General features: G+C 41.9%; 1 protein-coding gene across 4 annotated transcripts in view; it reads left to right on the top strand.

Moving 5' to 3' along the window:
• The window catches only part of LYN (LYN proto-oncogene, Src family tyrosine kinase), a 41,099-nt gene extending 24,030 nt beyond the window's left edge, over positions 1–17,069 (top strand). For all 4 annotated transcript variants that reach the window (XM_053396122.1, XM_053396120.1, XM_053396123.1 and 1 more), the window contains exons 8-13: positions 458–610; positions 5,465–5,647; positions 8,549–8,625; positions 14,490–14,643; positions 15,361–15,492; positions 16,850–17,069. In XM_053396122.1, coding sequence (XP_053252097.1) covers positions 458–610; positions 5,465–5,647; positions 8,549–8,625; positions 14,490–14,643; positions 15,361–15,492; positions 16,850–17,052 — 902 coding nt within the window. In that variant the 3' untranslated portion in view covers positions 17,053–17,069. The remainder of the gene's footprint in view (positions 1–457; positions 611–5,464; positions 5,648–8,548; positions 8,626–14,489; positions 14,644–15,360; positions 15,493–16,849) is intronic.
• The last annotated feature ends 520 nt before the right edge of the window (positions 17,070–17,589 follow it).

Here is a 17,589-nt window from a genome sequence, read left to right as displayed (position 1 = left end):
AAAAGGAGGCAAATATGCATTTAAAACTGAGAATCATGAAGGGTATGCCTCCCACCAGTACTTGTTGCCATATACCAGCCTTCCTCAACGTGGTGCCCTCCAGACTGCAACTCAGACTACTAGCCATGCTTTCTGTGGCTGATTGGAATTCTAGTCCAAAATATCTGGAGGACACCATACCAAAGTGAGAGAATATTTTGTCCCAGTAGCATGTATCTGTACTACTACACCATGTTGCTTCAAGGTCAGAGGGAGAAATCCAGTGCAGCAGAACCTATGGCACATGCTGTGTTGTTTACCAGCAACAAGAAAATAGTTTTGTTCCTGTTGGGTTTTCAAAAAATTCTTGCAAGGAGATTTTAAAAGAAAAATTAAATCTCTGCATGTATATTGTCCTTTGTTATGCACTTTGGTGTTGCTTAAGATACAAATGTAAGGATGTTTGTCTCTTAAACAGAGCAGCCAGATGGATTATGCAGAAAATTGGAGAAGGCATGCCTCAGTCCCAAACCACAGAAACCGTGGGATAAAGATGCCTGGGAGATTCCACGGGACTCAATCAAATTAGTAAAAAAGCTTGGAGCTGGTCAATTTGGAGAAGTCTGGATGGGTAAGATATTTGTTCATGTGGATAATTCAGATATTTAGCGACATGTGTGACACCACAGTACTGACATGCTAGGTTGTTAACTATGTTCATGTTCAGTAATGCAACATAAGAAATGAACTAGGTTCGTTCATTTGTAAAAATGCCCCATTTTGTTTGAACTCCTAGAATGGGGAAGGGCCATATGTGTGCATTCACATAAAGATTTATTCCCTTTCCCCACTCTGAGGAAATTCTGTGCTGAATTCAACTAAACTGCATGAGTCCCAGTAGTGCATCAGTCTTTCCCCCCATGTGCCCCCACAGATTGGCTCTGGGAGGTGTCAGTAGAACCCCAGAACAGCACACAAGGGAAAGGGAAATAATTCCTTCTGGCAAGCAGAAATGCTTGCCCTGACAGAATGATGTAATCAAGGACCAGACCATGAAGTTAGCTTATTTGTGAGAGGCAAGAGTAATACTACTTAGTGTATATATAGCTGTGTTGGAGCCTACAAATGCTACAGAAGGTGATCCACACTGTGCCTTAGTTTAAAGCTTAATTCCAATGTCATACTAACTCATTGCAACTTTCATCATCCCTGACTGTTGACCATGCAGACTTGAGTGATGGGAGTTGGAGTCCAACAACATTTGGTGTGCCATAATTTAGCCATTTCTGGTTTAAAATGTTGTGCATTAAATGATTGTTGTTAAATGTTTTGTGAATCCCACGCTGTGGGACAGAAAAAGTGGGATATCATCAGATAAACTGTGGGTAGGGATAATATCCAAATGGTCGAACATGCTTTCGATTTTTCTGTAAACCAAAATGTGAATTGACCATTTGAACAGGGCTTGCAAATAATTCTTTGCATGAACAATGGCATCTGCTGTTGCTCTTTCTCCAGGCTCCTGTCCACCATAGTGATGGGAGTGCTCCATGGACAGAAGCTGGAAGCATAAAAGTAACCTTTTCATCTGTTGTTCCCTAAGCACATATCCAATGTTGTGGGGACAGATAGAGTTGCACCAGGGAGTGCAGGAATAGTAACCGCATCCCTAGCTTGACTCCCATTTGACATAATGAAGCTGAGGCCCATGTTGTACTTGGTGGATACTGTTGGGACAGGGGCAAAGTCTGTTCCCTGGCACAAGGAGTCTTGGTGTCCACTAGCATTTCACTTGAGCTGCACTGCCTGTGCTTTCTTAAGTAATGCACCTTGGTATGCTTTGGTGATCCCATCTTCATGAGTTCCTCCCTTCTCTACCCACCATATTGGTTGGCCACTTTGTGAGTGTAATAGAAAACGTGCCTTCATTTTCTGGGGATGACATCATCAGGGCATTTGCTGTTTAATGAGCCCATATGAAAACAGTTTGCCTACTGAGCTAATATGCAGGGGTTATTGAAGCACTGTCAGCTGCAGAAGAAAGAACTAATTTCAGGAAGTTATGTTTCTGCGTATGTGCTCACAAAGGGTAGAGGGGGAGTGTTTCTGGTTCAAGATGTTTCCTCTTGTTTATGTGAGCCTCTTTGACGTCTAAATTTGGCTTGGTCCTCTGTGGGTTACTTTTACGTTATGGGTAAAATTACTGCACTGTGAAGCCTGACTACATTCTTCCTTTCCCTGCTACAAGTATGAAAAGCTGATTTGCATGATGGCAGACCTTTTTTGATTGGAACTAAACTGCATGCTTTGGTAGAGTTCCAGTTGCCTTTCTCCCTGGAGGGCCCAAGAGTTCCATCAGCTCCCAAGGATTGCATTTACTTAGCACTTCTTGTTTCAGAATGATTTCAGGATGGCAAAGGAATGAAAAGAAATATATTTGTAAAAAACTAGGCTGTTCTCACATTACATTGCAGTGAAGTTACTGTTTTCCCCGCAGTGAATTTCCCAGCTCTTTCCCCTTAGCTGTTCACATTGGCATAGCTTCATTAGCGTTCTGTTTATTTCTGCTTGTGTATGGACCAGGGGGCACTGATGGGGTGGGATGTCTTTACCCTATTTAAAGGTGTTCAGACCTTGGCTGGAGACGCACTAGAAATGGCTTAACAACTCTAGTGATGTGAGCTGGTTTGAGAAACAACACATTGGACAGTAGTATTTTATAACAAACTACTGGATGCATATGCATTTTGGATCACATTGTGTGAACATGGATTAAAAACTCAGCTCTGGAAGCACAGTGACTGCACAGAAAATGGGAGTGTGATAAGAGAAGGTTTATGTTTGTTTTTGTTTTGTTTTGTTTTAGGAAAACATTTTAGAATAGTGGTTGTGTTTGTACATAGTACTAAACCAGCAGTGTTGTGGGGCACTTTATTATGCTTTATTTTATTTATATCCTGAGTTTCAGGATGCAGATATTTTCAAGGTGGATTATAACTCTATCGTGTTATGAGCTTCCATGGGCAAGAGCCTACTTCGACAGACACAGGAAATGAAAGGGATGGAACTGTTTGCAAGAGGAGATTAACAATGAAATTGGAGAGATGATTTCAGTTGATCAACTGGAATCAACACCCCGCCCCATCCCAATCTGTGTCTTCCGTCCTTTTAACAGCATAGGCAATATTTCAGATCCAAATTCTATCATCCACAGTATAATAGTTCATAGACCTACACTTTTTCTAGTTTAATATACACCATTAGCTTGGCATAGTTCTTGCTGTCTACCTTCAGTCCCTAATATGGCAAGATTTGTTTCTGGTCATCTCTTGCCATAATCGTAGACCAATGTTTCCCAAACTTGGGTCTCTAGTAGCTGTTTTTAGACTACAATTCTCATCATCCCTGACCACTGGTCTTGCTTAGCTAGGGATGATGGGAGTTGTAGTCCAAAAACAGCTGGAGACCTAAGTTTGGGAAGCACTGTTTTAGACCAACCAGTTGTGCAATGTGGGTCTGTTCACCATCTTTCATAGTGTGCCCGAAGGAGCAGGGGATTGAAAGGTCCTCAAAGAGCAAAAAGTTCTACAAGGCTCAAGTAAGCTAAGTAATATGCTCTAAAGAAAGGTACTGTCTAAACCTGTCTGATCAGCCAGATAATGCTAATTTTGTCATGTGTCCTCTGCATCTTACCATGTGGACAGGGAACTTTTATCCTGCTCTTTGGCTTAAAAAGTTCCCAGAGCAGCTTACAGGATCGGTCCTAGGCCAGTATATGCTTTGGGGCTTACAGTCTGAAAGACATCATTTATACACAATGAGAAAGGGATGTGGAGGGAAAGGTGGGGGGGGGGGACAAGTTCATGCACCAGTTCCTAAAGTTACAGTTTTAGAATGACCAGCTGAGAAGGAAGCCTGATGGAATGGCTCCTGCCAAGTGACAGTTGAAGCAGCTGATCTCTCAGCAGGGGCGATGACATGGCCATGCTTCTCTAAAAATGAAAATGCTCAGGGGAATAAAAATGTCTTTGGTGCACAGGTGACATCAGATTAAGGCAAGGCTCCCTTGGGAAAGAATCCCACTTGAAAAGGAGATAAATGTTTTCGCAGGTACAGGGTGAGCACTCATTGGGGAAACAGCCAACTGAGGCCTCCTGACTCATGTCAACCCATATTATGTCCACCATGAAAACATTGGGATTTGAAGTCCTCTTCTTTGTAGCAGCTTATTCTTCTGCAGTGTCAATCATCACAGAATATTAAGCTTGCAGGAAGTTGGCAACCATCAAGTTTATATTGGTTAATGACTGTGAAAATATTTCTCCCACTTCTGCTATGGTGTGCATTCTTCATTGACAGGATTAAATCTCAAAGTTTAATTCCTGCCATCAAAATGTATTTGTGTATTTATTTTTTCACAAAATATTATTGAAATAAATGTGCAGTGGGGGGAATGGAAAATGAGGTCATGTGTGTCAGGCTGTTCTGTACATACAGTATTCAGCCTTCTTCAACCTGGTGCTCCGTGGCTGGTGGGTCTTGTAGTCCAAAACATTTGGAAGGCACCAGGTTGGCAAAGACTGAAGTACAGTTTTCTAGGCCAATATAGTCGTACTTCAGAACAGCTTGTGAGTCAAACATTTTGGCTCCTGAACGTCACACACCTGTAAGTGAGTGTTCTGGTTTGCGAACATTCTTTGGAAGCTGAATGTCTGACACAGCTTCCACAGCTTCTGCTTGAGTGCAGGAAGCTCCTGCAGCCAATTGGAAGCCACGCCTTGGTTATCAAACGTTTTTGGAAGTTGAATGGACTTCCAGAACGGATTCCATTTGACAACTAAGGTATAATAATGATGATGATAATAATAATAATAATAATAATAATAATAATAATAATAATTATTATTATTATTATTATTATTATTAATACCCTGCCCATCTGGCTGGGTTTCCCCAGCCACTCTGGGTGGCCTCCAACAAAATATTAAAATACAATAGTCTATTAAACATTAAAAGCTTCCCTAAACAGGGCTGCCTTCAGAGGTCTTCTATAAGTCTGGTATTTGTTTTTCTCTTTGACATCTGGTGGGAGGGCGTTCCACAGGGTGGGTGCTACTACCGAGAAGGCCTTCTGCCTGGTTGCCTGTAACTTGGCTTCTCGCAGCGAGGGAACCGCCAGAAGGCCCTCAGCGCTGGACCTCAGTGTCCAGGCAGAATGATGGGGGTGGAGACGCTCCTTCAGGTATACCGGACCGAGGCCATTTAGGGCTTTAAAGGTCAGCACCAAACTTTGAATTGTGCTCAGAAATGTACTAGGAGCCAATGTAGGTCTTTCAAGGTACGACTGTAGTAGCATTTGTTGGTGCCTGCTTGTAAATACATCATTTATAAATTTATTGTTAAAGATCTCTCATGGTAAGACATTTGACCTCCACATTCAGGGCTCTGGATGTCTCTTCTCCTATAACTATCCCTTTTGTTCTAGGTTACTACAATAACAATACCAAAGTAGCAGTGAAAACTCTGAAGCCGGGCACCATGTCTGCGCAGGCATTCATGGAAGAAGCCAACCTTATGAAATCACTTCAGCATGACAGGCTGGTCAGACTCTACGCTGTAGTTACCAAAGAAGAACCAATTTATATCATAACTGAATTCATGGCAAAAGGTAGGTATTACTGAATTCATTAACCAGAAGTACCATTTGCATGTAGGAAATGGTGTATGGTACAATTGCAACAGGCACTTGTAACCGTCAATTCGATAGCCATTCGTTATGGGACTGTAGTAACTTGAGTATTGGTTAGTAGTGTCTCGTACCCTGGACAAAAAATATTACACATCAAATTAAGTATCATAAGAGGAAGAGACTTATAGAAAGAAATAGGTCAAGTGGAATACACTTATAGAAACAAATAGGTCAAAGTTTCATCTGTTCTGCAAATAGCCAAAGTTGTGCTCTCCAGACGTTGTTGGATTCCAACTCCCAGCATCCCCATCCAGCATGGCCAGGAATGATGAGAGTTGTCATCCAGAAACATCCTTTCTTTGCACTAGAGCTTTAAGGGGCCACGGTCTGCTGAACTGCCTTCTGCCATCATCATGAGGAATTGGGGGGGGGGGTGAACCTGTTCTATGGATTATAATTAAAAAATCATGCAGCAGGTTACATTTGAACTTTGCAATGGGTAGGAGATGAAAGCTGGAGGGCGGTTCATGCCAAATTCGGGATAGAATAGATAAGTGGCTTATTTTCAACCAATTCACATTTGTTTGTTTGTTTGTTTTTATTTCCTAAAATTTATAAACCACTTGATTTTTAAAACCACCACCACCCTCAAAGTGGTTTACAAAAGAGAAAACAAGGGGAAAAAATGCATACTTTAAAATGCTGAAGCAGATTAAAATTAGCTTAACCTTCTAATCACCTGGGTGGGCTGGTCTAGACAAGGGTGTTTTTAAGCAGGCACTGAAAAGAATATAGTGAAGGTACCTGCTTGATGTCAACAGGCAAGGAATTCCAAAGTGTAGGCCCTGCCATGCTAAATGATTGAGTTCTTACAAATACAGAACTGGTATGTGGCACCTATACCAGTACAGTGGTACCTCGGGTTAAGAACTTACCGTAATTCATTCCAGAGGTCCGTTCTTAACCTGAAATGGTTCTTAACCTGAGGCGTGCTTTTGTTAATGGGGCCTCCTGCTGCCGCTGCACCTCTGGTGCGCGATATCCGTTCTTATCCTGGGTCAAAGTTCTTAACCTGGAGCAACCACTTCCTGGTTAGCGGAGTTTGTAACCTGAAGCATCTGTAACCCAAGGTACCACTGTACCAATTCCACCAATTGAAGCAACTGAGTGGGCACATGCAGGGTAAATATTTGAATGGCTGGCATTCTGACAGGTGCTGCAGATTTTCCCCATCTCTATAGATTTTTTTGGGCTGAAGCAAAGGAGAATATTTCTCTGTTCTGCATGTTGCATTAGGTCAAAGGAAACATTAGTATGTACTGTTACTTTGGCAGAAGCGGAAGTGTCTGTAGTTTTTACTGAAAATGCAGTTCCCCAACCATTTCAGCCTACGGAGAAAATTTGAAAATTCCTACATGTGCTGAGTATAAGCCACTGCTGCCTAGTAATCACTTGAGAGGGAATTCGGGCCTCTATATAGCCTTTTGTTGGAATGATGCCAGGGGAAGCAGATAAGAGGTTGCTCCTCCGCTGTCTGGAAAGGGCTAGAACAGGTGTTGAAGAAAATTAGGAAGAGAGAGAAACAGTCATTTAAAAGTAACAACAAATTAAAGTGAAGGAGGTATGAGAAAAAGTGGCAGTTTATGAGAAGTGGATAAGTTAGGTATGGAAGAGGGGGAGGAGTAAAAACAGTTCTGAGAAGCTTGGTGTGGGGAGATGAAAATATAAAATAGGAAGCCCTCTCTGCTTAGAGTCTTTGGATCAACATCTTCTTCCTAAAATGGAAAGCTGAGTCAGAATGCCCCCATACCTAATGTATGTATTTAACTCAAGGAAACTGAACTGTGGATCTGCTTGCTAGAAAGAGAACAGTGTGGTAAAGACTAAAAGCAATTTCCAAAGAGTGATCATAAATCAAAAGAAAACAATGTCAGTGTCAGCTGCTCATGCTGGACACTGCTTTGATATGTCACCATTTTGTGACTGGAGGGTCTCAATAATTTCCAGCCATCTCAAGAGGGCCCTTTGAGTACAAAGTTTGGTAATGCCTAGATTAAGCAGCTAAAGACATTATAGTCTTGCATATTCCTCTCACTTTTAAGTTAGGCTCCCTGAACCCACATTCTTTCAGTTTAGCAGTGGATATACAGTAGAGGGTGGATAGTGTGTCCAGCAAATAATTTAGCGGTCACAACTTTTCCAACACTTAATACACACCTAATAATTTCTGCCTCATGCAACAAACTGCACTGTGCGCCCTCAGCACAGCAACTTGTAGTGAACAGCCAGGCACAAAATTCTAAAGGCACCACTTTCCCAGACACTTGCTGCACATGCATCTGATGAATTTTTCCTGGACACCCCCCCCCACACCATGCACATTAAGCCCTATGTCAAACTGAAGGACCAATATATTTCTGTAACCTTTGAAAAGTTGCTGTGTTTTGTGAGTTCCTAGCAGGATATGGCAAGTCCTCAGCTATTTGCATTGGTAGAGTTCTCATAGCCTACTTGTTTGGCTGCTTCATTTAAAATAATAATAATGGGTGCAAAGTGAGTGCAGATTTGTCATGTGCTACTGAGATCTTTTCCACTGCACATAAGCCTGATATGTACACACTATGAATCTCTTGCCAATTTCTTAAAGCAGCTTTTAAACTAATCTCATAAAATCAATCACCCTTGGCATGGTTTTGCAGAAAGCTGAAATGTATTAGTGTTGTTAAAAGGTAAGTTTCCCCATCCATTTAAATAGAGATGATTGCTTTCAAAAATCTTATTCACTCACAAGACCCCCAGAAATATTTTTATGGCATTCACTCACATCTGAGTTTGAATTGTTTCTTACCACCTTGTTCTTGCCCTTCCTTTACCACACAGGGAGCTTGCTGGATTTCCTGAAGAGTCAAGATGGTGGGAAATTACTACTTCCAAAGCTCATTGACTTCTCAGCTCAGGTAAATAATTTATTTTTATTTTTGGTACTTGGCTGGCTTGGCACTGGCTATGCTTCATTTTCACTGTTGTCTGGAAACCAGGTTTACTGAGACAGGTTTTGGATGCTGAAAGTTTGGTTTAAAGTGGATTTCGCCTGCAGATGTGGCAAGAGAAAATTGCTCTCTGAATTGCTGGAGCCCCAGGCACATTGTGTTATCCCCTACCATTTGTGGCTTAGTCAAGTCACATCTGGGTCCATTTTGAGGAGGAAGTGGCAGGTCAACTATAGGTGGAATAATAGAATGATGTGCCTGGGTTGAACTATATAAATATAGCTACCCCAGTGCACAGCATGGGGAGATGTAACTGGCCTCATCCTGACCCTAGGTGTGTAAAGGTAGCCCTAACTGCAGTTTATGTACAATGCTACCTTTACTGTGAAAACTTTGCTTAGTTACGAAAGTGTCATTAATTGTATTTAGAGGGCTGCTGCCTGTTTGTCTCTCTAAATGTTGCCTGAGTTGCTGTGATGTCATGGAATATTCACAAATATTCTAATTAGCAGGGGGAATTGGCAAGAGAAGAAATAGATTATTCTTGTGCTGTCTGGAAGAAGGCTGTCATTGTGTTTAGTAAAATAAATTGCTGCTTGCTACTGCCAAGGAGAATACAATGAATGTTGCCCAGGCCAAGGTGTTGGACTGGCTTAGTACGGTGGCAGGGTTGTCTAAGAGGCTGATGTACAACCTCTGATGAGGATTGCTCCTAACCAGGAAGAAATGGGAGTGAATGAAATTTCCAGTGACAGATACTACTTCCTGTCAATGATGGGTAGCCCCAAAGAGTGTGCAGCAAATTCAGAAGTATTGCTCCTTATTCAGAAGTGACACGTTGCGAGGGATGGGCATCCACTGGCTCAATGCATCCTGGATCGCCTTGCTGGTGCTTGGAGCTGTGTGAAATTGTAACAGGCTCCAAAATTCCACAAACCTTGGAAGACATATCACAGAGCAGGAACCCATGCAGAATGGTGTTTGTAGTCCCTTCCGTCAGTTTAGAGAGTGCTTCCAAGTAACTTGCACCCTTATTTTCCCCAAAGCATTAAAAGGAGCTACAAAAGTCCCTGTAGAAACAGACCCCATGACTATGGAGTGGCTTCATCTGCACCATGCAATTAAAGCACTATTATACCACTTTAAATAGTCACGGCTTCCACCACAAAATCCTGAAAACTGTAGTTTGCTAAGGGATCTGAGGATTGTTAGGGACCCCCTATTCCCTTTACAGACCTACAATTCTCAGAAAGAGGAACTGATTGTTTAAGCACTCTGGGAGTTGTAGCACTGTGAAAGGAATAGGGGTCTCCTAACAACTCCCAGCATCCTTAACAAACTACCGTTTGTCTAAAGTAGTAGAATGGTGCTTTAAATGGCTGGTGTGGATGTGGCCAGAGACAGAAGCAGGGAAGGCAAGTCAGATGAGAGTCAGAGCAAGCACGTTGCATTCTGGTGAAGGTTGCACAATAGCTTGCTCTTGGTTTCGTCTTCCTTATTTTTGCAAATGGCTTTCATTCTCTTTAGAACAAATATCAGCTGGTTGGAATATGCTATGCTCTATTCATTGCTCATCTTCAAAACAATGGCAATGAAAAGAAAAAGTCTATGTGGAAAAGGGCCCACAGTGCTTGGGTGGATTTTAAACAAAAACATTTAAATCCTGTTAAATCAATATTTACCAGAGGGCACAACACTACAGAGCAACATGTCCTGTACCAAATATCCTTTGAACATGACCTTAATTTCCTGTTGCAAAAGTTGGCCTCAGTCTGGCTGAAAATGGTTGTAATAGTAACAGACGCCTTATATCAACATCTTTATCTATGTCACATGCCATATTAGCAACGATTAATATCTATCTTCAGACTGTGTTACAGTTGCTTTCTTTTTCGTGGTGATTTCTTTACTAACACTTGTATATTCCACATTTCTGTTTTAAAACACACAAGTGGCTTCACAATAACACAGTTTTGAAACAGTGTAATATAGAACTTGAGAGTTTTAGCTTCAAACACGACCCAGACATGGTTTAAAATAGTATTTTTCCTCATGGAAATTTTCATTTCATGGAATAGATGCAGACTGTGAATAAATATTGAGCATGCCTGGTAGTTTTAATTTTTTTAAGCTCTGATTACTAAATATAAGAAAAATAAATATGCTATATTAGATCATTCTATAGGGCACCAGGAGCATTTCCAACAGAAGTATTTTTATTTTCTCTGATGCAAGTTACCATATGCAGTAACCTTAATCTTACAGCACAGAACATCATTGGTTCAGGAGTAGTGATACAACCATTTGTTAGGATTGCAAGTTGTGTTTAGAAGTTCATTCTTGGGGAACATCTGGAATGCATTGCTAGCCATTAAATGTCTGGGGGGTGGGGGGGTCATATCTGGCATGGAAGGGGAATCTGTCATAATTTTTTTTCTGCACTAAATTGTAAACTATGTACCTGAACTTCTTGGACATGTGGAGTAGATAAAGTATGTGACCATGAGTCAATTGGAAAAGAGACCAGAACTCAGAGGTAGAAGGCATGCTTTGGGTGCAGAAGGTCCTAGGTTCAATCCCAGCATCTCCAGATAGGACTGAGAAAGAAACCCTGGGAAGGTCTTGCCAATCATGGTAGACAATATTAAATAGGCCAATACTTGGTATAAAGCAGTTTCGTGTGTTCTTATCTCCCTTCCAGTGTATGTGCAAAAGTAGGCCTTCATATACTCCCAATATGCCAGCCTTTACTGAATCAAATGGTTTGGACTACAACTCCCATCAGCCCCAGGCAAAAGAAATGGCTTGTCTCTCTGGCCACTGGTGCTTGCCGGTGGAGCTGGCATCAGCATCTGACACCCTTAAGCAACTGTCAGGAACCTGACACCTGGACTGAGCTCACCAATGATGCCTGCTTCAACCCCCCTTAACTTTTTTCTGGCCTGCTACTCTGAGTTGTGCCAGATGGCTGGATCTAACTGCCATTTTAATTTCCACAGTGCTTTTGATATCACAACACTGGGGGCATTGTGGGAAATTAAAATGGTGACTAATCCAGCCATCTGGCTTTGTTTATAGCACTGCCACCAGCAAAAGGAAGGGACTTACCCAAGACTGCTTTGCTCAGGGACCCCCCACAACCTTGGAATTGGCCCCGTTTGCCTGAAACCAATCCAGCCATTCAAGCAAACTCTTCCATTGTCAAGGAGCAAGTCTGCTTCACAGTTAAAATGTGATTTTGTGGCCAGGGGTGGGCGGCTTCCTAAAATGGACTGGAGCAGGTGCTGATGACACACCTTCTCTAATCCCTCCTCATGGGTAGCAGAGCACATGCTTCCCTTGAGTTTAAGTTCCAAATTTATCTGCTGGGGGTTTACACCTGTGTGCTGCACTCTGTTGCCAATGTTAAAGAGTCATGCTCTAACTGGGATTTTGGTTGGTGGGAAGGGAAGGGACCTAGAGAGGCCTTTTAAAATAACAAGAAGTCTTTGGGCATACCTTGGAAGTTCCCACTGCTGATTCCTCTTCTCTAGACCCACCCAAGGACTGAAAGTTGGTCTAAATTTGCTGCAGTTAGCTCATCTACTTGTTCATTTTCTCTCTCTCCAGGATACAATACAATAATTGTTTCCTTGCAAGGGGAGAAATATCTGCAAGGTACAAATCCTTTGCACAAGGGCCAATCTATGCTTGGTGTCAGGAAGCATGAGCCTTCCTTTTTCTCCTCCTGGCATTATTTGTACCAACTTTATTGAGGTTTTCAATGCAGTTCCAATCTGCAATGGGTTTGTTTGTCCAATGCAGCCTTTCGTGCCCCCATTTCATCTCAATTATTTTTTTTTAAGTGACCTGTTGTAGGCTTCTTGTCTTTATAAATCCCTTCAGTCAACAGGCTTCTTATCACACTTTGACAGATCTCTTAGCCTTAGCCCTCCTGGTAGAAAAATTATATTTATAAAAATAAGAGGAAAGCCTTGTTCAACAACAACAGATCCTGGGGGATGGGAAATATTTGCCACTAAGGGAGTAGCTACATCCTCTGGGTACAAGAAGCCCTACTTTCTGAGCCTTCTGCACCAGAGAGAAACTGCTGGTGCTCTTCAAGGGCTTAGCTTTTGTGCAATATTTCTCTTCACAAAAACTGTGTTCAGCACTTGTGACAGTGCAGTGGGAAGTACCACCATGGGTATTTTTCCATTGCCTGACCCACAAAAAGAGGAACAAAGCGAGTGTGCAGTTCCCTTTTTTAAATAGATGCTGATCTGCATATTGCAACAGGACTGGTACCCGAGACATTTGAAAGAGTGTGCAGACATTTATGGTATCTATTAATAGCTCTGCAGTCCCTTGAACAGCCAAAACTATTTAAGCCAAATAAGTCCAACTGACTTTAAAAAGAATGAAATCTGGTTTGCGTGTGAAAACTTAAGACAAAAGTGAGTTGCTCATCAGGCTTGGTTGGGCTGCGTGTTGACAAACTTGCTCAACAAAACTAGGAACTGATACCTTTTACATGTTGCATTGTTTTAGAAAATAGAAAATAAATATATAGCTTGGAACTGAGCTGAAAACTTTTAGCTAATGCAGCCCTGAAAAACAATGATTAGTAGCTTTTCCAGTCTGCATCTGTCCTGGTCTCTCTGGATTAGGGACCCCTATGTTTGTATCATAACAAAGAGACAGGTGGCATGTTCTGGAACTGTGTTACAAAGGGACAGAATTGGCTGCACCCTGACAGAAGTACTAGGAGTTGAGGAACAGAAGCGGGGCAACTCTGATCTGAGCTGTGTTGTCTGTCTTCTGACATCTTTACCTTGCCATGCAGAGACATTACACCAAGAGTTGTCAACTGGGTGTCTCCATGCCCACCAGTGCCTTTGATGGTGCCCAGGATAGGTTTCAGTAAACATCACTTCAGAAATCCACAATGCAATTGGGGGGAGGCATGCCTGAACCATTTTGTGTTCCTGCCTCTTCTCTTTTGGCTGTGGCCACCATTTTGTGTTATGTGACATGCACCATGGTAGCCATTTTGTGGTTGGCACTCAGGGCCATTTCTCAAAATTCCAAATGTTCTCACTGGCCTTAAAAACTTGGCAACCCCTGTCTTACACAGTCCTCTGCCCCTACTGGTTGAGGTGCAACAGAGAAAGAAGGGAGGCAACCTGCCATCAACTTGGGGTGTGAGTGAGCTGCAAGGAGGGGAGGGGAAAGGAGCTGGAAATATTATTAATGATAATTATTTCAAGCAAAGCATATTTGTAGATGGGAGCTGATTCATAAAAAGCTAAATATTTGTGCTAGCACAAGGATTAACACAACACAAGGAGTAAACCAACAGAAATTGCTCCCTTTTCCCCCACTGTGTGTACCTCAGAACAGATTTAAGGAACCCACAAGGGGAATGTTCCATTGCACAAGAAAAAGCCTAAATAGTTAACAAACCATATAGCAAACCTATACCAAATGCTGTCCTTGGCTGTATGTAAAGGTACTTTATTGCACTTCTGTAAATTGAAAAGGAGGAAAACCTATGAATGTTGACCAACCCACTCCCCACTTCCCTCCTCTCCCCTCCATTTGTAGATACAATCTACCATTGAGCAATGAATGATATTTAATGTAAGCAAAGGGGTGTTATCAGTACTAAAGTGTATCCATATTTTCATTTTTTAAGCACTGGAGGCTGTGCATATCATGGCTAATGTGTAAAAATGATATGTTAAAAAAGGAGTTTCCCAGACTGTTTACAAATATTATTTGTGTGTGTATAAAAGTACTTACAAAAAAGAACAGTACAAAAGTTAAAGATATTTTATTTGTTGTTGCAGATTGCAGAAGGGATGGCATATATAGAAAGAAAAAACTACATCCATCGTGATCTGAGAGCAGCTAATGTTCTCGTTTCAGAGTCTCTAATGTGCAAAATTGCTGATTTTGGACTTGCTAGAGTAATTGAAGATAATGAATATACAGCCAGGGAAGGTTTGTATCACATTATAATTTTAAGCCCTATAAGAATAATTCTGTTAATAGCCATTTGTTTCACTAGAAATATCTAAATGTCAACACACTCTGTTCTATCTCTGCTCTCTGCCCCTGGGATTTCCTACTTTGCTACTTGGTTTGCACTTGCATTTCTACAGAGAGACATAGCAGACCTCCACATTTTTCTCACGGGCTCCTGTCATAAAATCATAGAATTGGAGGAAGCCTTGTAGGCTGTAGAGGCTAACCCCTTGCATGATGCAGGAAATCCAGAGCTAGAACATCTCCAGAAGATGGCTTTAAGACCTCCAGAACAGTGTCTGTTGCAGATGTCCAATGAGGGGCAGCCTTCTAGGCAATTAGTTCCATTGATCTTGAAACCAAGAAGGTTCTCCTAACATTAAACCAAAATCTACTCTTCAGTAACTTACACCCTCTGGGGCAGCAGAGAACAACTCTTCAGGTATTTGAAGAGTGCAAATTTGTCCGTCCCCGTCCCCACCCCCCCGTCTTCCTTCCCAGGCTGAACACCAGTTCCTTCAACATTTTGTCAGAGTTTATTTTCCATACTATTGAAGAATCTTCATTGTCACTTCCAATTTTTCAGTCACTTTTCCCTTATGAATCACCATCTGAATCACCTTATGAATAGTTTTTAATGGTTACATGAATGAAACTAGATTTAAAACAGTGCTGTGGTTTTCCTCTCTGTAGGTGCAAAATTCCCTATCAAATGGACAGCACCAGAAGCCATTAATTTTGGCTCATTTACTATTAAGTCCGACGTGTGGTCCTTTGGAGTGCTTCTGTATGAAATAATTACTTATGGGAAAATTCCTTATCCAGGTATGTACTTTTTATTTACTGCTTATTTGCCCTCAGTTTATACAGGTACCAGAGTTAATAAAATAGGTGCAAACATGCAACAAGAGACATTTTGATAATTAGAAAATGTGTATTGGTTGCTGTACTTAAGAAAGTGTCTTCAAAGTACTCCGTTACAGGAGGAATGTGGGTTGAAACCATGCGAGTCTATGGCCTCCCTGCAGCATTTAAAAAAATGAATTAATGAATGAATGCCTTGGCTTCATTCAATGTAAGAAACATATTCTGCAGCAACAGCAGCACGTTGTGCGATGATAGTCTTTGCTGTGTGTTTGCTGTACAGTGGTAACTTGGTTTATGAACTTAATCCGTTCCGGAAGTCCATTCTTAAACCGAAAACGTTATTAAACCGAGGCATGCTTTCACTAATGAGGCCTCCCGCCGCCGGTGTCCTTCCACTGTTCGGATTCTGTTCTTTGTTGTTGTTTAGTCATTTAGTCGTGTCTGACTCTTTGTGACCCCATGGATCAGAGCATGCCAGGCACTCCTGTCTTCCACTGCCTCCAGCAGTAAAGTTCTCAAACCGGGACCTTATTTCCAAATCGTTGTAAACCGAATCGTTCTTAAACCGAGGTACCACTGTATCATAACTGGAGTGGAAAGCTGAAAGCAGGCCCTGGGGGCAGAGCCGAATGTTACAGGTGATGAAACTCTGGGGATGGACTACAGATCCTTAGTACCTTTGGGGGGAAATTGTGCAGATCTCAGATAAGATTGTCTGCTGTTGATGCAATGGCCCTGGCAGGTGATTACCTCTCTAGGGAAGGTCACTGAAAGGCCAAAATGCAAACATACAGTCTGTGAGAACACAGGTGACCAGTTTGGCTTTCTGCTAGGTAATCTTTGGGTCCTAGCTGCCCAGCATCCTCTTTGATACCACCCACTTTTTAACCCAGCCAGCATTGGAGATCTGGCATTGGAGGGCAAGGGCATCTTGAGGTTTTGTGGCAGCAGGTATGGAGATCCAACCTAAGGTCTTCCTCTCTGACATCAGAGAGGGGGTTCTGATGTATCCTACCAGGGTGTAGTGTAGGGATGCCTTGGATCAGCTGACATTCAGTTTACAGTGCAATCAAATACATGTTTACTCAGAAGTAAGTCCCACTGCAGCACTTCATTGGAGCTGACTCCATAAATTATCTTAATTTCCTACAATTGACTTTCTCCAGTAACAAAAGCTTGACTTATTCAATGAATGAATTTGATATATGTATTAGAAATGCATGGGTGGAGGAAGGTTTAGGATTGTTTGGGTTGTTTTTTTAGACTGACATAGCCAAATTTGCTAGTGGAAGAAAAATGTTTTTTATTGTTTCAGGGATGAGTAATTCTGATGTCATGATAGCTCTTCAACGTGGGTATCGCATGCCACGCATGGAGGCCTGTCCAGCTGAGCTCTATGATATTATGAAAACATGCTGGAAAGATAAAGCAGAAGAGAGACCAACTTTTGAATATTTACAGAGTGTCCTTGATGACTTCTACACTGCTACAGAAGGACAATATCAGCAGCAGCCCTAACAGGAAAAAGGAGGAGCTCCTGGTGTAGACCTCTTAATGGGACATTGTGGTTGCGCCAGTTACTTTTATGCATTAGGATATCCTAACTGCTTGTGGATCCTGAAACTGAAGCTCAAGAAAACGTTGCAGGTGACCACTATCCAGCTTAAGGCTTTACTGTCCTCTACTGCTGGCACTTTCTTTCTATTTTTCTTAAGTACCCAGATTCTTTTGACACAACAGAAGATCAAAATCAAACTGGAGACAGCTGCAAATGTAATGAAGAGAAACAGCAACAACAACAGTTCATGACAGCAACCAGAACTTAGCCCCACATCTTCCAGTCATAACATGCATCTCAAAAAAAAGGTCTGTTTTAGGGCCCATCTATATGCTATAGTGAAGCATATGAGCTCTCGCCACCCGTTTATTTTAACTGAAAAGCTTTTGAGGCTGTGGGAGGGGAGGCGGGAGGACTGCAGAGCCATCATTTATTTCCTCAGAATTGCATCTTTTGGAATGGCTTGCCCACCTGCAGCGTAAAAAACACAGGAATGG

This window comes from Podarcis raffonei, chromosome 7 (genome assembly GCF_027172205.1).
Source record: "Podarcis raffonei isolate rPodRaf1 chromosome 7, rPodRaf1.pri, whole genome shotgun sequence".
In the NCBI taxonomy this organism is placed as follows: domain Eukaryota; kingdom Metazoa; phylum Chordata; class Lepidosauria; order Squamata; family Lacertidae; genus Podarcis; species Podarcis raffonei.
This window is presented reverse-complemented; position numbering and strand designations above follow the sequence as displayed.